The following is a 22,661-nucleotide window of genomic DNA, read 5'->3' as shown; positions in this document are numbered from 1 at the left end:
TATTACAGCTTTTCTGGACTGAGAGGAGCCTGCATGGGAGGGGAAGAGTTGAAGTTGATGTGTAACCATTCCTGCGTTATTGTCTTGTTCAATTAGAATGTTATAGGTTTCTGTGAGAGTTTTTTTAAATTTGTTCACAAGTTGTGAGTTTTACTGGCCCAGCCAGCATTTATTGCCTATCCCCGATTTCCCAGAGGCCAGGTTAGGATTAACCACATTGTTGTGGGTCTGGAGTCACCTGTAGGCCAGACTGGGTAAGGACATTAGTGAACCAGATGGATTTTTCGAACAATTGGCAGTGGCATTGCGATTATCATTAGGTAGTTCACTCTCCATCCTAATGAAGTATTCTATCATTACCACAAAGATAAGAATCTCATTATGACGACCTGAGCCAAATACACATTGATTAAGAAAAACAAAATGGGAGGTAAATGTATGGCTAATGTGTGGGATAAATATATTCTGAACATGGGCAGAGCACCAGTACCAGAGAAAGAGAGAGCTGTTTGCTGGGCTTCCTTGCTAAGGCAAAGTGTTCCAGTGAATCATGTGACTGGAATTGTATATTGGGTTTTAACCTAAATACTACGGGTCTCGACGAAAGTTTATGAAAAACAAAAGGAAATGAGAGTATAAAGGCGCAGGTAGTGAACAGGTTAGCAATAATCAAAGTGTGGCTAGAAGAGATAGGAAATATAAGCAGCAGAGCACAGCAGAATGTTTGTGTTTTTTTAATTCACTCGTGGGACATGGGTGTTGCTGTCAGGCCAGCATTTATTGCCCATCCCTAGGTGCCTTTGAACTGAAGAGCTTGCTAGGTGATTTCAAAGGGCAGAGGCGAGTCATCCACATTGCTGTGCATCTGGAGTCACATGTGGTCCAGACCACGTGAGAATGGAAGATTTCCTCCCCTGAAGCATATTAATGAACCAAATGGGTTTTTCTTGACAATCGACAATAGTTTCATTGTCATCATTAGATTCTTAATTCCGGGTTATTATCAAATTCAAATTCTACAAAATGCCGTGACGGGACTTGAACCCAGGTCCCCAGAATATTACCTGAGTTTCTGGATTAATAGTCCAGTGATAATACCACTCGGCCATTGCCTCCCAGAATTATAACCAGAATGAGTAATTATTGTTAAAAAGTCACTGTTTCTCTGAGTAAATGCAGCATTCACAACAAAATTGATATTTGAGTCTAATGGAACCTTTCAGGATCCAGTGAATTTCAGAATGTTAACACTAACACATGATCTATCTCATTAGAATCTCTTTAGAAACTAGGGTGAAGAATATCATGACCCAGTGTCTTATCAATCTGCAACTGCATCTGTTTGCTCATTACTACTTCCCTGGTGACTACAATTTTACCAAGTTTTTCTCTCCCTTCCGCTTCCTAATTTACTGGAATATTTCTGTATCTCTACAGTGAGCACCGAAACAAATATTTGTTAATTTCATCCACCATCTCCTTATTACTTATAATTAGCACCCCATTCTCACTGTCTAGAAGACCAACATATGCTTTACTTATACTTTTCCTTTGTCAATACCTGCAGAAACTTGATGACTTATTACTTTTCCAGCTAACTTCACAAATTCTAATTTCTTTCTCCTGATTAAAGTTTTTCATCATTCTTTATATCTATTTAATCATCTGTCCTATGTAAAGTTGTGCTGTTATATGTTTGAGGCTTTACATAATTAGTTGACCAGAGATGTTGTGACCTACCTTAATTTTCTTTCTAGTAAGAATACATTTCTTATGTGTATTCTGAAACATCCGTTTAAACGTCTACCACTGCTTCTCCATTGATCTATTCCCTAGCCTATTATCCCAGTTCATTCCATTTTACTTGCATTCCCTTGTTTAACATTAAAATACTAGTCTTAGACCTAGCCTGGTATTATGTAAAATACGTTCACGTTATACATTTTCTTTTATTTTACCTATTTTTCAAATCAAACTGTTCAGAGATGTTATTACGCGCACACATAAACAGAAATTGTTGGAAACTACCAAAAAAACCTCGGAACTTGTTCCGCAGAAGGGTCACTCAACCCAAAACACTAACTCTGATTTCTCTCCACAAGTGCTGCCAGACCTGCTGAGCTTCTCCAGCAATTTCTGTTTTTGTTTCTGATTTACAACATCCGTGGTTCTTTTGATTTTTATGTTGTTACACCCCCCTGGAGCACATGGTAATTGAACCTGGGTCTCTGGGTTTAGGGATAGGGGCATGACCACTGTGCCACAAGAGGGCCCCTTACATTCATATTAAAATCACTGCTACTTCGGGGTTCCTTAATTCTGAGTTCATCAGTTAATCCTGTCACGTTTCACATTGCCAAGTCTTGCAAGCCTACTTTCCGTACTGAGGAAGGGTCACCGGAACCCCACCACACCTGGCACCTTCCCCTGCAACCGCAGGAAATGCTACACTTGTCCCCACACCTCCTCCCTCACCCCTATCCCAGGCCCCAAGATGACTTTCCATGTTAAGCAGATGTTCACCTGCACATCTGCCAATGTGGTATACTGCATCCATTGTACCCGGTGTGGCTCCCTCTACATTGGGGAAACCAAGCGGAGGCTTGGGGACTGCTTTGCAGAACACCTCCTCTCAGTTCGCAATAAACAACTGCTCCTCCCAGTGGCAAACCATTTCCACTCCCCCTCCCATTCTTTAGATGACATGTCCATCATGGGTCTCCTGCAGTGCCACAATGATGCCACCCGAAGGTTGCAGGAACAGCAACTCATATTCCGCTTGGGAACCCTGCAGCCCAATGGTATCAATGTGGACTTCACCAGCTTCAAAATCTCCCCTTCCCCCACCGCATCCCAAAACCAGCCCAGTTCGTCCCCTCCCCCCACTGCACCACACAACCAGCCCAGCTCTTCCCCTCCACCCACTGCATCCCAACACCAGTCCAGCCTGCCTCTGCCTCCCTAACCTGTTCTTCCTCTCACCCATCCCTTCCTCCCACCCCAAGCTGCACCTCCATCTCCTACCTACTAACCTCATCCCACCTGCTTGACCTGTCTGTCTTCCCTGGACTGACCTATCACCTCCCTACCTCCCCACCTATACTCTCCTCTCCACCTATCTTCTTTTCTCTCCATCTTCGGTCCGCCTCCCCCTCTCTCCCTATTTATTCCAGAACCCTCAACCCATCCCCCTCTCTGATGAAGGGTCTAGGCCCGAAACGTCAGCTTTTGTGTTCCTGAGATGCTGCTGGGCCTGCTGTGTTCATCCAGCCTCACATTTTATTATCCCGTAACATTAACTCTGTTTTCTCCTCCATGGATGCTGTCACAGCCACTGAGCTTTTCCAGCAACTTTGTTCTTGTTTCTGCTCCAAAATGTCTTGCAGTTAGCAAAGAGCTATCTGAAAAGCATTGTGTGAGTACTCCATTGAGATTTTTATTAGCAACATGATTTTTCCAGTTTACTTTCAGATTAAAATTGCTAAGGATTATTGCTATCCCTTTACTTGGGTGTTCAGTATTTCTTTGTGTGTACTTCCTCCTATTTTGTGTTAGTATTATGGGTTCTGTAGATCATTCCCACTAGTAATGTCTTTTGACTACTTTTTCTTCAGTCCACCCTAAGTGATTCTTCCTGGCCACGTGAATTAAAGTCACCTCCAACTATTGCACCAATGCTGTCGTTAATTAAAATTTGTTCTCCTTGGAGTGGAGAAGGCTGAGATGAGATCTGATAGATGTTTCTAAAGTCACAAATGGGCTGGCTGGAGCTGAAAGTGAGAAGCTGGTCTCACTCAAAGGAACACGAAGAAGAGGATGTGGTTTTAAAGCCATGTGCAAATGAAGCAAGAGCAATGTGTGGGGAAAAGAAACTTCACAAAACGAGTAGTTAGAGTACGAAATACTCTATCGTGAAATGTGTTGGGGGCAGGTTGACACTTCATTTTTAGGTATGCCTGGTGTTGCTCCTGGCATGCCCTCTGACACTTTTGGTTGAACCTTATCATGATGGTATATGGCCAAGAATCAGGTGCCACAAACTGAATGTTATGAGCAGGTTATTGATGAATCAGGACCATTTGGTAGCATTTTTGATGACTTGATTGAAGGTGGACTGATCTGCCTCGTTTGTTTTTGTCTTGAATTTTGTGGACCAAGAACAACTAGGCAATTTTCCAAATTATTAGGATTGTAGCTACAGTGAAACAGCTTGTCTAATCGCGTCCCAAAGAAAAGTCATGTCTGAACTCGACTTCACCTCTGTTTCTGTCTCCACAGGTGTTGTCAGATCTGGTGGGATTCTCTAATAGTTTTTGCTTTTACTTCAGATCTTCAACATTTGCAATAATTTGCTTTTATTTTGACCTGGTGTGTGGCTAGTTCTGGAGCACAAGTCGCCTTCATCATTTACAAAAAGATAACATGCAAGGACACTCAAGTCCTTTCTCCACTGCAGCATTTTGCCATGTATCTCCATTTCAACAAAATTCTGACCACGCATTTTATGAAATCGTTGTCCATCTGCCAAATTTCTGCTAACAGACCTTAACCTACTGTGTCTGGTACAAGTGGAGTACCAGCTCAGTTTACACAAATATAAGTTTGCTGTTAATTCCAGTGAGGAATTCAGGAGTAATTTCTCAGCCGGGAATGGTTAGAACATGGAACTCACCAGTACAGGAGTGGTTATAGCGAATTGCTGAGATCCATTTAAAGAGGAGCTAGTTAAATAGATGAGGAAGCATCTACTATTTTTATCTTGTAAATTGTATGTAATTTTTTGGATTCTGAGAAGATTGATCTTTGTACAGAGCAGGAGAATGAGGTCATTATCATAATTTAATACTCATTTATTAAATATCAGTGTTTCCTCAAAGTGAGGCCTGATGCTTGAGAGCGCAACATAGGTTGCACAACTCTCTGGTGATTGTTTAATCTCTCGCTTAAACCTTTAGTCAGAGTACTGGTAGAACAGAGAAGTAAGCTGGGTGTATTAGAGCTAAGAGCAACACTAGTTATATTAATGTAGGTTTGAGCAGATGTAATTAGATAGAGGAATGGAGTTGAGGTCCTTTTTCCTCATTTCTTTTTTTACTGTTCCAACCACGATGTATTTCTCATCCAAAATATGATACAATTGGAGCATTTAGCTGTACCCTTCCCAACTGAGAAGCAACTTGATTGAATGCAAGAATTTCCTCATTTGACTGATCAAGCTGACAGCTGTAAGCCCAGAGATGTATTTTCCTCAAGGTTGTGCACGTATTGAGAAATTACACGGAAATTGATCATTTTTTTCCAAATTTTACCAAAGGTTACATTAAGACAAATGTCAGACACATGCACACATATAACTATTTATTTTCTTTCCATTCTAGATATGGAATCTTTGACCGCTGTCGAGAACTTGTGGAAGCAGGTTATGACGTACGGCAGCCTGACAAAGAAAATGTTACACTTCTGCACTGGGCTGCTATCAATAACAGAATTGATCTGAGCAGGTAGTTGTTTGAGAGTCTTTACCATTCATTGAACTATTGTAAACATTGTGAAATAATATAAGTTGTCTTCTAATAACTTGTTTAAATGCAATTGGTATGAAGATTGGTGCTTGGAGACAGTCTGATTTGTGTAGTAATAATTGCATTGTTTTGTACTCCTATCTCTTAAAAGTGTGGAACGCCTCCTCAAAGTGAATCTTATTCACCATCTTTGGTCAAATTATAATGTTTGACTTGAGGAAGAGGTTCAATCCCCATTTATTTATTCCTCATAATTAATTCTGTTCAAGATTTTGCAGTTTATTTGAAACCAGAGCATGTGGGCAGCAGTGGTTGAAGAAGGCAGCTTACCATCACCTTTTCAAGGGCAATTAGAGATGGGCAATGAGTACTGGCTAGCCAGCGACTCCCATGGCCCAGAAGTGAATTTTTTAAAAATGCACTTTTTTTATTCATTCATGAGATGATGGCATTGCTGGCTAGGCCGACATTTATTGCCCATCTGGAAATTGCCCAGAGGGCAGTTAAGAGCCAACCACAGAACTGTGTGTCTGGAGTCACATATAGGCCAGACAGGGTCAGCATGTCATTTTCCTTCCATAACGGAATTCTTCAGCTGTAGTGACAATACTGGCATCTATCCGACAATGTGAAAAATTGCCTAAGCACATCCTGTATGCAAAAAGGAGTACAAATCCAATCGAGCCAGGAGTCATGAATGGTGATGAACAAAGATCTGCACAAAGTCCAGGCTTGGGCTGACAAGTTGCAAATAACATTGGCACCACACCAATGCCATCTCTAGTAAGAGACTATCTGATCATCACCCCTTGACATTCCATGTTGTTGACATCACTGAATCCCCCCACATTAAATATCCTGGGGGTCACCATTGACCAGAAACTCAACCGAATGTGCCACATAAACATGAGCAGATCAGGAGCTAGGAATTCTGCGGCAAGTAACTTGCCTTCTGACTTGCCAAAGGTGTCCACCATTTACAAGGCACAAGTCATGAGTGTAATGGGATACTCCCCACTTGCCTGGATGGGTGCAGCCCCAACAACACTCATGAAACTTGACACCACCCAGGGCAAAATTGCCCCCGCTTGATTGGCACCACATTCACAAACATCCATTTTCTCCACCATCAACACTCAGTACAGCAGTGTGTACTATCTTCAGAAATTCACTAAAGATCCTCAGACAGCATCTTTCACACTATCAACCACTTCCATCTAGAAGGACAAGGGCAGCAGATAAGTGAAGTAGAATTAGATTTTGTTGTCACGTTTACTCGAGTACAGGAATAAAGGAGTACTGTGAAAATTATACAAATTCTACAGTGCCATCTTAAAATACAAAGCTAAAAACAAGAGAAAATGGCACAAAAATGTCCAGGTTTGAAAGTTTTAACTCCCCGGGCCTATCCCTGACCTGGAGTTTTGGTCAGTCTCCTCCTGGGTATTCTCCACCAATCACCTTTTCCGACACTGATGCCGCCACTGATTGTCGGGACAAGTTGGCTCTAATGACTCCACAGCCACCACCATTTGCTGGAATGAGCTGCCTTTGTTGCTGCTGCCATTCTTCCAAGGCAGCCACTTTGGTTTTGCTGCCACTGTTGCCTCCAATCACTGGGAGAAACCAACTTTGTTGCTGTGGGTACTGCACATGTTCCTGCAAGTTTCCCCCTCAAGCCTCGAACCATCCTGACTTGGAAATATATCACCGTTCCTTCATTGTCGCTGGGTCAAAATCTTGGAATTCCCTCCATATGGACATTGTGGGTCAATGTACAGCACATGGACTGTGGTGGTCCAAAAAGGCAGCTCACCACCACCTTCTCAAGGGGCAACTAGGGACAGGCAATAAATGCTGGCCAGCCAGCAACATCCATGTTACGTGAGTGAAGAAGAAATAAAGTGCAATGCATTTATTACTGTTGAATGCTAGCCTGGCTTCTCGCTATAATTTTGCTTTTAGTTCAGTATTTTTGTAACTGTTTTAAACAGAAGGTGCAAGAATTACTGGGAGAAGTCCTATTCGCGGAGCCATAGAATAATTTCAACGCAAGAGGCCCTTTGGCCCATCATATTAGAATTAGAATCCCTGCAGTGTGGAAACAGGCCCTTTGGCCCACCAAGTCCATGCCAAACCTCAGAGCATCCCACCCAGACCCATCGCCCTATAAGCCAGACACCCCTGAACACTGCAAGCAATTTAGCATGGCCAATCCACCCAACCTGCATACCTTAGGATTGTGGGAGGAAACCGGAGCACCTAGAGGGAACCCACGCAGACATAGGGAGAATGTGCAAACTACACACAGACAGTCGCCCGAGGGTGGAATTGACGCCGGGTCCTTGGTGCTGTGAGGCAGCAGTGCTAACCACTGTGCCACCGTGCCATCCAAAATGCAACTCTGCATGTCCCGTAGTCCAACTTCCTCTCAATTTTTCTACTCTATGCGGCCTTGAATTTTTTTTCAGGTAATCATGTAATTCACTTTTGAAGGCCCCAATTAATTCTGCATCAACCACACTTTCAGGCAGTGCTTTCCAGATCCAAACCACGCACTGGGAGAGTCATGCTGGCAGAGGGCAGGTAGTTTTCTGACATTGAGGTGCAAGCATCCTTTGTAGCACAGTGGCTCATTGCAGCCTCACAGTGCCAGGGATCCAGGTTTAATTTGGCCCTTGGGCAACTGCCTGTATGTAGTTAATAAAATGTGAGGCTGGATGAACACAGCAGGCCAAGCAGCATCTCAGGAGCACAAAAGCTGACGTTTCGGGCCTAGACCCTTAGGCCTGAAACGTCAGCTTTTGTGCTCCTGAGATGCTGCTTGGCCTGCTGTGTTCATCCAGCCTCACATTTTATTATCTTGGAATTCTCCAGCATCTGCAGTTCCCATTATCTCTGCCTGTATGTAGTTTGCATGTTTTCCCTGTGTTTGCATGGGTTTCTTCCCACAGTCCAAAGAGGTAAGTGAGCCATGGGAAATACACGATTACAGGGTGGGGGGAGTGGGGTGGAGGCGGGTGGATCTGTGTGGTTTGTCCTCAGGAGGGTCGGTGTGGACTCACTGGGCCAAATAGCCTGCTTCCACACTATATCGGCATTCTATGATTCGAAAGCAGTGGGGTCTTGACGCTATATCTGATATGCTTTATCTGTGATCTTCAAGTATTTGATATCATCGTTGATAAATCAAAAGGGCCTTGAAGAGCATTTAGCTTAGTTTTAAGATAGAATTCAAACTGTTTTGTAACAACGTGGTTTTTGACTGTGCCTTGCAGTAGATGCTTGTCACAGAATCCGTTCTATTTATCTGGAACTTGACACTTTTTCAACAGTTTAATTACAAATAATGACTGTCGTCTTCAAGTTGAGGACAACAGGCAGTTAATGGTTGAACTGACCAAGTCTGGACTAGTCTGCTCAGCTTATAAATGCCTTTGAAAAATCAAAAGAACTGCAGATGCTGAAAATCAAAAACCAAAATAGAAATTGCCAGAAAAAAAAACTCAGCAGGTTTAGCTACATCTGTGGAGGGAAGTCAGAGTTAATGTTTTGGGTCCAGCGACCCTTCTTCGGAACTGATGGTAGTTAGGAAAAAGTTACTTTTTATGTGGAAGATATGGTGGAGGAAGGGGATCGGAGTAAATGATATTTAGTGATAGAGTCCAAAGAGAGAGAAAAACAGTTGGATGAAGGGTTTAGGCCCGAAACGTCAGCTTCTGTGCTCCTAAGATGCTGCTGGGCCATCCAGCTCTACGCTTTATTATCTCGGATTCTCCAGCATCTGCCGTTCCTATTACCTCTGGACAGACAAAGGAGTGGGCAACAGTCAGCCTTGGAGAATGAATAGCTGCTAATGTGGACCATTAGTGGCTAACAATGGTTTGTGTGTAATAGTAGACCACATGATAATGCTGCTGGGCCTGCTGTGTTCATCCAGCCTCACATTTTATTATCTTGGATTCTCCAGCATCTGCAGTTCCCAATATCACTGATAACAAGGCCTGGTGTGTTGAGGAGGGGAAAGCATGGGGAAGGTTCTCAAACCCTGAAACTCTTAAATTTGATATTGAGGCCAGAAGGCTGTAGAATTTCTAAGTGGAAAATGAGGTGCCATTCTTCCAGCTTAGGCTGAGCTTTGCTGAAGCACTACAACAAGCCTGAGACAGAGATGTTGGTCAGGGATCACGGTGATGTATTGAAGTGGCAGGCATTAAAACATTAGCTCTGATTTCTCTCCACAGATGCTGCCAGACTGCTGACCTTTTTCCCGCAATTTCTGTTTCTGTCGCTTTAGCCTTTTTTAAATTCAGCATTTTACCTTAATGGAGTAGTTTTTACTTTGCAGACATTCTGGGCGATACAGTGGAAACTTGTCAGCGTGGACTCCATGGGCTGAATGGCCTGCTGCCACACTCTAGGGGATCCTGTGATAATGAAAACAAGAAAATCCTTAGAGGACTTAACTGTGTGGATGTGGAGAGGATTTTTCCACTTGTGGAAGAGTCTAAATCCAGAGGTTATAATTTAAAAATAATGCGCAATGCATTTAAGACAGAGACTTGGAAACAGTATTGAGATGAAAGTTTGTCAGTGAAATGCGGGATGTAGAGTTGAGGTTAAAATCAAATCAGCCATGACACTATTGAATGGAGGAGCAGGCTGGAAGGGCCGAGTTGCCAGCTTGTGTTCCTTGTTAACAAATTCATGTTGACACCATTTAGACTCTGCTGCCAAATCACCTATCCTGCAACAAGTGAACTTTACATCAGTGGTCGAGAGTTATTGAAGAAGATTCTGACGGACAGGATTTACTTGCATTTGAAGAAAAGTGGACTTAGTTGGAATAGTCAGCATGGCTTTATGCAAGGGAGGTCTTGTCTCTCAAACTTGATGATTGCCAAAGGTGATTGGTAAGGGTAAAGCAATGGGTGTTGTCAGCATGGATTTTGAGAAGGTCTGTTGTGGTAGGCTAGTCCGGGAGATCAATTCTCCTGGAATTTGTGGTGAGCAGGTAAGCGGGATGCAAAATTGGCTTGTCCATAGCAGACAGAAGGTAGTTGTGGAGGGGTGTTTTCTGATTGGAAGTCTGTTTTTCTGACTCAAGGTCTGTGACGAAGAACAGCACAGTTACAGGCCTTTCAGCCCATGATGTTGTGCCAAACTTTTACCCCAAACCTAAGTTCATCTAACCTCCACCCCTACCTTATACTATCATCCATATGCCTGTCTAATAGCCAATTAAATGCCCCTCATGAGGCCAACTCCACTACCGTCTCTGGCAATGCATTCCACGCCACAACCACTCTCTGAGTATAGAACCTACCTCTGACGTCTCCCCTATATCTATCTCCACTCACTTTAAAACTATGCCCCCTCGTAATAGCTACCTCCACCCTAGGAAAACATCTCTGGCTATCTAGTCTATCTATACCTCTGATCATTTTGTACATCTCTATCAAGTCACCTCATCCGTCGTTGTTCTAAAAAGAAAAGCCCTAGCGCTCTCAACCTTCCCTCATAAGACCTTCCTTCCATTCCAGGCAACATCCTGGTAAATCTCCTCTGCACCTTTTCCAATGCTTCCACATCTTTCCTGTAATAAGGCGACCACAACTGGACACAACACTCCAGATGTGGCCGAATCAGGCTTTTGTATAGCTGGAGCATAACTTCACAGCTCTTGAACTCCACCTCTCTATTAATGAAAGCTAACACACCTTTCTTATGCTTTCTTAACAACTCTATCCACCTGGGTAGCAGCTTTCAGGAACTGTGGGCATGAACCCCAAGATCCCTCTGCTCGTCCACACTGCCAAAAATCTTTCCGTTAACCCATGTGTTCTGCTTTCAAGTTTGTCCTTCCAAAATGAATCACCTCACACTTGTTACGGTTAAACTCCATCTGCCACTTCTCTGCCCAGCTCTGCATCCTGTTAGTGTCCCTTTGTAACCCAGAACAGCCCTCCACACTATCCACAACTCGACACCAGTGGTGTTCCACAAGGATCAGTGCTAGAATCTCTGTTATTTGTGATGTATACAAATGATTTAAATGAAAATACCAGTAGTCTGATTAATAAGTTTGCAGAAGGCATGAAAATTACTAAGTTGTGGATAGTGAGGAAAGATATCAAAGGATGCATCAGGATATAGATCATCTGGAAAATTGATCGGAGAAATGTTAGATGGAGTTAAAGTGTGGACAAATGTAAGCTGATGCATTTTGGAAGGTCAAATGCAAGAGGAAAGTATACAGTAAATAGCCAGACCCTTAGGAACATTGATATACAGAGGTATATTTGGGTCCAAGTCCAGAGCTCCCAGAAAGCCCTGCAAAACAAGTGGATAAGGTGATTTTTAAAAAAAGCTTACAGTGTAGTTGCCTTCATGGGTTGTAGCTTTGAGCATGAAAGTTAGCGTGTTATTCTGCAACAATATAAGACTTTGGTCAGGGCCCATTTAGAATACTGGTGGAAGTCGTGTTCACCAGACTATTGGAAGGATGAGCCGCCTTTGAAGAGGATGCAGAAGAGCTTTACCAGGAGTAAGGAATACCATGTTATGGCTGGAAGGCAGGCACACAGAGAGCAGAGTCAACATTAAATTTCAAACTTGAGAGGTCCATTCAGAAGTCTAAACAGTGAGGAAGAAGCTGTTCTTTAGCCTGTTGGCATGTGTGTTGAAGTTTTTGTATCTTCTGCACGATAGACGAGATTATCACTGGGTGGTAAGGGTCTTTGGTGATGTTGGCTCCCGTCCCAAGGCAGTGAGAAGTATTGGTAGAGTCAATGGATGGAAGATTGGTTTGCATGATGGACTGGGCTATGTTCATAAATCTCTGCAGTTTCTTATAGGCCTGGGCAGATCAGTTGCCCTACCAAGCCAAGATGCGTGCAAATAGAATGCTTTCTGTGGTGCAACGACAGAAACTGGTAAGGGTCTTTACAGACATGTCAAATTTCCTTAACCTCCTGAGGAAGAAGAGGTGTCACTGTGCTTTCTTGACCATCGCATCAACGGACCAGAACAGATTGTTGGTGATTGCCATTCCTAGTAACTTGACAGTCTCAACCATCTCCACCTCAGTTCCATTGATGTAGATAGAAGCATGTCTAAGGTTTTGGAGTCGATTCCACTAGGAAGGAAGACCGGAAGTGAGGCAATCCATCTGAATTGACCCCGGAGCAGGCGGGAGAAAACACCAACGTTTCATTGGAGGCTGCACTGAGGATGTTACCAAGCATGGTAACGAAAGTCTGCAAAACAAGAACCCAGTTTGGCAAGCCAACCAACCTCAACAGCCTCAAGATAGGAGCATGCCCTCCACCTTGCTTCCTGAAGTGAGTAACCAGCTCTTTAGTTTTGCTGATGTTGAGGGAGAGATTTTTACCTTTACACCATGGCACCAAGCACTCAATCTCTTTGCTGTATTCTGTCTCATCATCATTTGTGACCTGGCCTACATCAGTGGTGTTGTCAGCGAACTTGTAGATTGTGTTATAATTAAAGTTTGGCCATACAGTCATGAGTGCACAGGGAGTACAGTAAGGAGCTGAGTATCCATCCCTGTGGGACGCTGGTATTGAAAAGGTGCTGTTGCCTGTCCTCACTGATTTGCAGTCAGTGGGTCTCTGCAGCAGGCAGTGTAGAAGGTAAGTAGCACATTGGTCTTCACAGCGATAGGTTTCGAGTTCAGGAGCAGGGATGTCTTGCGACTGTTGTACAAGGCCTTAGGGAGACCGCACCTGAAATATTGTGTGCCGTTTCGGCCTTCTCATCTGAGGAAGAATGTTCAGACTATGAATGGAGTGTAAGGAAAGTTTACCTGACTGATTTCTAGGATGGCAGGACTGACTTGAAGAGAGACTACATCAATTAGGACTGTATTCACTGGAGTTCAGTTGACCTTCTCTCCTAGTGTTTAGACTGCTTGCAACTTTGGATTATACTCTATGCCTTTACCCAATCTCTGTAGAGAGAGACCAGTTGAGTGGGCAAGGTGGTACAATATAATGTGGGAAATTTTAAATTAAACATTAGTTGGAGGAAGGAAGAACAGAATGTCAGAAAGAAAATACTAATTGGGGAATCTTGATGCAGTAACAGGCAGTTGAAAAGGAAATAGAATGTTGACATGTATTGCAAAAGGTCTGAAGTCCAACTAAGGAATTTTTTCTGCAGTTGCCTGGATTTGAGATGAATTCTGGGTGAGTGAGGAGGTTGGGCCTACTTGCAGGTGATGTCATTGCTTCTAACATACCCAAGAATAGTTTCAATGATTTTTTTTCCCCTGACTAGAGTATCTAGATGTTGGGGATCATAGTTTCAGAATATGGTACCAGTTGTTCAAACAGATGTGAAACTTGTAAATCTGAGGGTTTATAAGCCTTTGGAATTCTTTATCCCCAGAGTGTTGACCTAAGTTCTCACCTGATGAAGGAGCAGTGCTGTGAAAGCTTGTGATATCAAATAAAACCAGTTAGAGTATATTCTGATGCCGTATGACCTGTGAATTTGTTCACCTCAGTCCAACACCGGCACTTCCAATTCATGCCTAAATCCAGAAAGATAACTTGAGGAAATTTGGGGTGTATGACAGACTAATGAAAATGTTTGCTTTTTGGTCAAAGTTAGTCTTTACATATGGTTTTGAATAGCAACATAAGCTTGATAGGCCACGTAGAACGTGATTACAGCATGAGAAGGTCTTCTGATCCATCGTGGCCTACTACTTCTGTTTGTTCTGCAGGAAGGATGTTTCCACTGATTAGGGACTCCAGAACTAGAGGACATAGTTTAAGGATTTGGATAGACTGGGAGCCCTTGTATATGAATCACAAGAAGCAAACATGAACTGTGTTGCCTTTATATTTAAAAGGGAGGGAATTGTAAAACTAAGGAGGTCTTATTAATACTGCACAAGGTGTCAGTTAGTTCACTCCTGGAATATTGTGAATATTTTTGGCCCTTTATCTAAGGAAAGATATACTGAAATTGGGTAGAATCTCAAAGATTTTCCTATTGATCCTGGGCATCAAGAGATTTTCTTATGAGGCGAGCTTGAATTGGGTATGTGAATATTAATTGGAGTTTGGAAGAATGAGAGATACATCCAAGATTCTTGGGCACCTTAACAGGATTGATACAGAAAGGTTGTCTCCCCTTGAGAGAGTGTCTCCAGGACCAAAGGGCATAATCTCCAGAGTAAAGGGTTTCCTATTTAAAACAGATGAGGAATTCCTTTTCTCAGACTGTGCTAATTCAGTTACCACAGAGGGCTGTTGATGTTAAGTTGTTAAGTTATTTAAGGCCGTATATAGAAATATTTTTAAATGGTAAGGTAATCAAGGTCTACTTTCTCCTCTGACATTTTAAGGTCTGATCACATATTCAAAGCTCATTGTTTGACCAAGCTGTCTGTTACTCCTCACAATATCACCCTGATGGATTCCCAGTCCAGTTTGTCTTTACAACAGCTATACAAAGGCATTATAAAGGCTTGCCAGTTTTCCTTGTATTCTTGATTTGGGGTCTTTAAATCCTAATCTGCAATGAAATTAAATCTTTGTAGTTAATTCTGTTGCTTTTAGCTACGCGGTTAATTTAAATTGAGTTGTTAATATTGACAATAAAGCATGTTTTAAGAGTTTAGACTGTCATTTCAATGTCACAGACATGTTTCCTTTTCAACAAATGCACTTTTCAAAATACTTTACAGTAATTCACACAAGCATGCTGGAACCTATTTCAGCAGTTTGCATATGTGACCTCCATGTTTTCATGCAGATTTCTCATGGAACTGTGATACTTTTAGATGAGAAAGGGTCAAATACATTATTTATGTGACAACAGGTCACTTAGCCCAACTAGGTTTCATTTGCATTTATCCTCCATTTGAGCAGTGAATTTGCTTAGCATCAGGGTATCTCATGAGCAACATGCCTGTATGCCCAAGCTACTACAGTTCATGGGGTGAGCATTACATCTCTTGCAAGCATCTCTCTGAGATTTGACATTGGGTACGAACTGACAGTTTTCTCATCACAGCTGCAGCCAGACCTATTGAGTTACTCCAATACTTCCTATTTTTATTCCACACAATATCTCATTCTGTCAGTTCCTAGCCATGCACAATGATTTGTATGGACAAACAACCATATAAGAAGTATGAAAGCTAAGTACTGTAAATGCTGGGGATCTGAAATACCAACAGAAGGTGCCAGAGAATTTGGTAGTATCTGAGGAGAGAGAAACATAGATAATGTTTTGCGTCCAGTATGACTCTTCTTTGGACTGCAAATGTTAACTCCATTTCTCTCTACAAAGATGCCTACTGACTGCCTGAGTTTCTCAAGAGCTTGGTTTTTACGTTGGGAGTATATATTACTGTGGTCTGAATATTAACTTCAAGATTAGTCTTGGGGTGATGTAGCATAGTGGTAATGTCACTGAACAGTAATCCAGAACCATGCTAATAATCTGAGGAAATGGGTCAAAACCCCGCCACAGCAACTAGTGCAAATTCAATTGCAAGATTCTTTTCTTAATTGAATTCAAAGCCAGTCTCATTATTGCTGACTATGAAACTCTCATTAATTGTCATAAGAGCCATCTGGGTAACTAATGCCTTTTGGGACAGGACCTGGTTTGACTTAGATAGTCGTTCCATTCAAGGTACAGACCGATCAAAGTGCTGTGCAATTTTATTATGACCTTCTGTGACTCCTCTTATTAATTTGGGTGTCAAGTTCAGTGTTTTATTGCTTATCAATTGTAATTCTGCAGTTTGAAGGTCTTCATCTTTAAATCTAGAGGGAAAAATTCTGAAAGGTGTGCCAAAACAGAGACACCAAAGTGCTATGTGCACAAATCATCCAAGATAATAGGGCAAGATTTTCAGTTTTATAGTGGAACAGAATACAAAAACAATGGGAGAAATTTCAGTTCATGAGCGGAATGGGGCTGTCCTCCTCGTAGAAGGGAGAGTTAAGGGGAAATCTGACAAAGCTGTTCAAAATCAAGAGGAAAATGAAGAAATTTTTGCCATTCACGGAAGGATCAAGGGCTGCATTAGCCCATTCACCTGACAACAGATGTTTTGCTGCAGTTGTACCGGGTGTTTTGGGAGATCATAACTGAATTATTGTGCACTGCTTTACTCGGTCAGCAAGAAGGTCTATGCTATTCAGCCTGTCCCCCTGCCTGAGGAATGATGACCCTCATGTCAAGCTCACTACCAATCATGCCCCTCTAATGAAAGAGCAGCCCGTTGGTCCTCGAGGATTATGGCAACCTTATTTAAGAACGCTACAAATGTTTTGGAGGCAATTAGAGAAGGTTCACTTTCTTGATTGCTGAGAAGGTGGGAGTAGTTGGAAAAATTGGATAGGCTGGTCTGTATCAATTAACCTCTACTAAAATTGACTTCTTGGAGAATGTTACATGATAAATGAATTGTGCAATGTTGTACAGACTTCCTCACATACATTTCTGATTGCTGTGAAGATTCAAGGTGAGAGTAGGGAAGGAATAAGAAATGCTCAAAGGCTGAGAAACCAAGTAGAACTTGAGGTGGAGGTGTGCTGGAATGGGAGTCTGGCTGTGATGGAGAACTAAAGAGCTCCATTCTGAGAAAAGGTCACCGGACCCGAAACGTGAACTCTTTTTTTTCTTCACAGAGCTTTTCCGGCAGCTTTGTTTTTGCTCCTGATTTACAGTACCCAGAGTTCTTTGTTTTTAAAAGAGTTGAGTGGCTGTGTGGAAGTACTAGTTGGGGTGCCTCAGGGATGGCTGTTGAAAGAATCAGTATTTCTCATCTACATTTGATTTCTGAAAGCAACTCATTCAAAGCAGAATGGTTAACTATAAAATTGTTAAACTTCATGGGAGTTATTTGAGCAATGGGTTTTCCTTTCGAATCAATTATTGGGAGAGGGGCGGGGTTCGCTACTCCCCTTCAGTAACATCTGATAGTGGATTTCCATCGCTTTAAACAGGATTGAGGAAATATTAATGAACTGCAACTGCCTGCATTTGATTTACCACTCTTAAAGTAAGGTACACTGGTGACTTTCCAATCCACTGGTGTATCTCCCTGGTGTCTAATGACTTTGTCACCGTGATTGTTGGTAACTCACTAATGATTTCCTTTCACAGTTGGATAAATAACAATCTCTCCCTGAAGATTATTTTTGAAACCGAGCAACCTTTCTAGATCAACTATTTCATGTTGCGTCAGAGTTATTACTTTTGCCCCGATTTACAGTTCCCCTCAGGGAGAAGCATATTGCTTATAGTGTCCCTTGTGAACAGTTACTCTAAAAAGTTGTTGAGGATGTAAAATTCTTTCCTATCTGGTTCTTTGTTTCAGGCCTATCTACTGTTTCTATGGCTTTTACTAACTCCTTGACTGACCTTACTTTTAAAATGAACAAAACAATTTCTTACTACCCATTGTGCTTTCCTTTCCAAGGCTCCCTTCGACACTGATCTTTTTAGCATCTGTATGTTCTTTGACTTACATTCAGAACCGCCAACTCCTCCCATACTGTGGTTGTAATTTTAAGCATGCTTTTGTCCTGCATGCTGAACCTCATGCATTTATAAAGCTGCTTCACTTGCTCAATTGAGGTGCTGTTGAACTACATTCCCCAAACAATTTGTTTGAAATAGTCTTTCATTTTTCTTTAATTATCTCCTTTGAAGCACTGTACTTGATCACTTAGCTTAAGTATTTCCAAATTGCAGATCACATGAAACAGTTTGTGCTCGATGCCGGCAAGGAGCGCTAAGACACAATTTCTGGTTTGGTTATTCTGACCAGGTTAATGTGATCGTGACCCTTCATATTCTGGCACTGATGCAGTCGTGAATTATATTAGCCAACTCAGGACTCTGAGTGACTTGGACTTTTTCTGATTTATTGTTGATTGATTATGATTACTGATTCAGTATAACTCTCTGTTCTTGCATCCTCTTTGTATTCCTTCAGAGATGGAAATACCTTCCTGTTTTGTTGCTGACCAGGGAATCTGTAAGCTTCATTCTGGAATTAATGCCCTTTTTTGTGAAAGTTTTACTTTCTGTCCCACACCTTTTACCTCCCTGGAACCTCTGCCTTAAGTTGCTTGCCTCTTGCTTTTCAGAGATAATGGGAACTGCAGATGCTGGAGATTCCACGATAATAAAATGTGAGGCTGGATGAACACAGCAGGCCAAGCAGCATCTCAGGAGCACAAAAGCTGACGTTTCGGGCCTAGACCCTTCATCAGACAGGGGGATGGGGAGAGGGAACTGGAATAAATAGGGAGAGAGGGAGAGGCGGACCGAAGATGGAGAGTAAAGAAGATAGGTGGAGAGAGTGTAGGTGGGGAGGTAGGGAGGGGATAGGTCAATCCAGGGAAGACGGACAGGTCAAGGTGGGATGAGGTTAGTAGGTAGCTGGGGGTGCGGCTTGGGGTGGGAGGAAGGGATGGGTGAGAGGAAGAACCGGTTAGGGAGGCAGAGACAGGTTGGACTGGTTTTGGGATGCAGTGGGTGGGGGCGAAGAGCTGGGCTGGTTGTGTGGTGCAGTGGGGGGAGGGGATGAACTGGGCTGGTTTAGGGATGCAGTAGGGGAAGGGGAGATTTTGAAACTGGTGAAGTCCGCATTGATACCATATGGCTGCAGGGTTCCCAGGCGGAATATGAGTTGCTGTTCCTGCAACCTTCGGGTGGCATCATTGTGGCAGTGCAGGAGGCCCATGATGGACATGTCATCAAGAGAATGGGAGGGGGAGTGGAAATGGTTTGCGACTGGGAGGTGCAGTTGTTTGTTGCGAACTGAGCGGAGGTGTTCTGCAAAGCGGTCCCCAAGCCTCCGCTTGGTTTCCCCAATGTAGAGGAAGCCGCACCGGGTACAGTGGATGCAGTATACCATTGCCTCTTGCTTTTCTATTCTTTTACTTTTATCTGCACATTTTATACCATGGAAATGGCAGAAAATGCAAGCAAATAAATCACAGTGAGCCAAGCAGCATCTTAGGAGCACAAAAGCTGACATTTCGGGCTGCGACCGTTTTTCTGATGAAGGGTCTAGGTCCGAAACGTCAGCTTTTGTGCTCCTAAGATGCTGCTTGGCCTACTGTGTTCATCCAGCTCCACACTTTGTTATCTCGGATCCTCTAGCATTTGCAGTTCCCATTATCTCCAAATAAATAACAGTGATGAGACTAACACAGTGGTATAAGGAAGAATCCATTTTACTTCTGGCACTTTGGTTGAATTCTTTTTCATATTCTTCAGAAGAAAACATCCTTTGTCCATTTGCCTGAACCTCGTCCGAAGCATTCCAAACCTTGACAGTTTCAATTAGAGGAGTTTTGATGAATTAGAAACAAACACCCATTGGTCATGAAGTTGAATTTGATTTATTGTTGTCACATGTACTGAAATACAGTGAAAAATGTTGTTGACATGCTAAACAGGAAGATTGTACCATACAAAGTGCTTCAGGGCAGCAGAACAGAGTGCAGAATGCAGTGTTACAGCTGCAGAGAAGGTGCAGAGAGAGAGATCAACATTAATGTTTGAAAGTTCCATTCAAAAGTCTGTAACAGCCGGTAAGAAGCTGGAACAAAATCAAGAATCAAGAATCAAAAAAATCAAGAAGTACAAAGGGATCTCAGAGTGTTGGTCCAGGATTCTGTAAAAGTTAACTTGCAGGTAGAGTCAGTGATTAAGGAAGCGAATGTAATGTTGTTGTTTATCTCAAGAGGGTTGGAATATAAAAGCAGCGATGTGCTTCTGAGGCTTTATAAAGCTCTAGTTAGGCTCCATTTAGAATACTGTGTCCAATTTTGTGCCCCACACCTCAGGAAGGACATACTAGCTCTGGAGCGTGTCCAGCGGAGATTCACACGGATGATCCCCGGAATGGTAGGTTTAACGTATGATAAACGGCTGAGGATCCTGGGATTGTACTCATTAGAGTTTAGAAGGTTGAGGGGAGATCTAATAGAAACTTAGAAGATAATGTATGGTTTAGAAGGGGTGGACGCTGGGAAGCTGTTTCTGTTAGGTGGGGAGACTAGGACCCGTGGGCACAACCTTAAAATTAGAGGGAGTAAATTTAAAACTGAAATGAGACGACATTTCTTCAGCCAGAGAGTGGTGGGCCTGTGGAATTCATTGCCACGGAGTGCAGTGGAGGCCGGGACGTTGGATGCCTTCAAGGCAGAGATCGACAAAGTCTTGATCTCAGAAGGAATCAGGAGCTATGGGGAGAGTGCAGGGAAATGGAGTTGAAATGCCCATCAGCCATGATTTAAATGGCGGAGTGGACTTGATGGGCTGAATGGCCTTACTTCCACTCCTATGTCTTATGGTCTAACAATTGCTGAAAAAGCTCAGCAGGCCTGACAGTGCCTGTGGAGAGAAATCAGAATTAACACTGTGGGTCGAGTGACCCTTCCTCAGAACTGGTGGACAGTCACTGATGAATGTGATGTGGCGATGGAAACAAGTTTTAATAAATCCTGGTCAGACACCAGGAGCGACAGCGAAATTAATGACAGTGAACAAGTAAAAAGATTGCAACAGAAATCCTGTCAGAAACAGGAGTAGAACTACTTCAAGGTGGATAGAGTTGTTAAGAAGGTGTCTGGTGTGTTAGCTTTCATTATAATAGAGGGGTGGAGTTCAAGAGCTATGAAGTTATGCTCCAGCTGTACAAAACCCTGGCTTGGCCACATCTGGAATATTGTGTCCAGTTCTGGTTGCCTCATTACAGGAAAGATGTGGAAGCATTGGAAAAGGTGCAGAGGAGATTTACCAGGATGTTGCCTGGAATGGAGGGAAGGTCTTATGAGAAAAGGTTGGGAGAGCTCGGGCTTTTCTCTGTAGGACGATGAAGGATGAGAGGTGACTTACCTGGAGTATTGTGTGCAGTTTTGGTCTCCCAATTTGAGGAAGGACATTCTTGCTATTGAGCGAGTGCAGCGTAGGTTCACAAAGTCAATTCCTGGAATGGCGGGACTATCATATGTTGAAAGATTGGAGCGACTGGGCTTGTATACTCTTGAGTTTAGAAGGATGAGAGGGGATCTGATTGAGATGTATAAGATTATTAAAGGGATTGGACACTGTGGAGGCAGGAAGCATGTTTCCGCTGACGGGTGAGTCCAGGACCAGAGGACACAGTTTAAAAATAAGGGGTAGGCCATTTAGAACAGAGTTGAGGAAAAACTTCTTCACCCAGAGAGTGGTGGATATATGGAATGCTCTGCCCCAGAAGGCAGTGGAGGCCAACTCTCTGGATGCTTTCAAGAAAGAGATAGACAGAGCTCTTAAAGATAGTGGGATCAAGGGTTATGGGGATAAGGCAGGAAGAGGATACTGATTGTGGATGATCAGCCATGATCATAATGAATGGTGGTGCTGGCTCGAAGGGCCGAATGGCCTACTCCTGCACCTATTGTCTGTTGTCTATTATTGTCTATTGACTTGATGGAGGTGTGCAAAATGATCAGAGGTATAGATAGAGTAGACAGCCAGAGACTTTTTCCTTGGGTGGAGGTAGCTATTTACGAGGGGGCATAGTTTTAAAGTGAGTAGAGGTAGATATAGGGGAGATGTCAGAGGTAGGTTCTTTACTCAGAGAGTGAGAGAGGCGTGGAATGCATTGCCAGAGAGGGCAGTGGAGTCGGCCTCAATAGGCACATTTAAGTGGCTATTAGACAGGCATATGGATGATAGTATAAAGTAGGGGTGGAAGTTAGATGAACTTACGTTTGGGATAAAAGTTTGGCACAACATGCTAGGCCGAAGGGCCTGTCCTGTGCTGGACTGTTCTATGTTCTAAGGTGGGCATGCCGAAGAGAAGTGGCAGTGAGTTAAGTACTGAACAAAAGCAAAAATAATTGTGGATACTGTAAATCAGAAACAAAAATAGAAATCACTGGTAAAGCTCAGCAAGTACATTGAGAAAGCGAATGCACTGCTTGCAGATACTGACACTTACCAACAGGTGGCGATAGACCTCACCCCACAACTACAGAACCGAATCACAGCCTTACTCAAAAAAACTTCAAAAATCTGGAGAATTAAACAAGAGAGACTTCCAAAAAATGAAACCAGATGGATCCACACATCACGCTT

General features: G+C 42.8%; 1 protein-coding gene across 1 annotated transcript in view; it reads left to right on the top strand.

Annotated features, from left to right (window-relative positions):
* Window positions 1-22,661, top strand: part of zdhhc17 (zinc finger DHHC-type palmitoyltransferase 17) — a 134,397-nt gene that overhangs the window by 47,610 nt on the left and 64,126 nt on the right. Inside the window, exon 3 of the mRNA XM_059652606.1 lies at window positions 5,379-5,501. Within this exon, the coding sequence (XP_059508589.1) occupies window positions 5,379-5,501 (123 nt within the window). The remainder of the gene's footprint in view (window positions 1-5,378; window positions 5,502-22,661) is intronic.

This window comes from Stegostoma tigrinum, chromosome 18 (assembly GCF_030684315.1).
Source record: "Stegostoma tigrinum isolate sSteTig4 chromosome 18, sSteTig4.hap1, whole genome shotgun sequence".
Lineage (NCBI taxonomy): Eukaryota > Metazoa > Chordata > Chondrichthyes > Orectolobiformes > Stegostomatidae > Stegostoma > Stegostoma tigrinum.
Note: the sequence above shows the minus strand (reverse complement) of the source record. Positions and strands in the feature narration are given on the sequence as shown.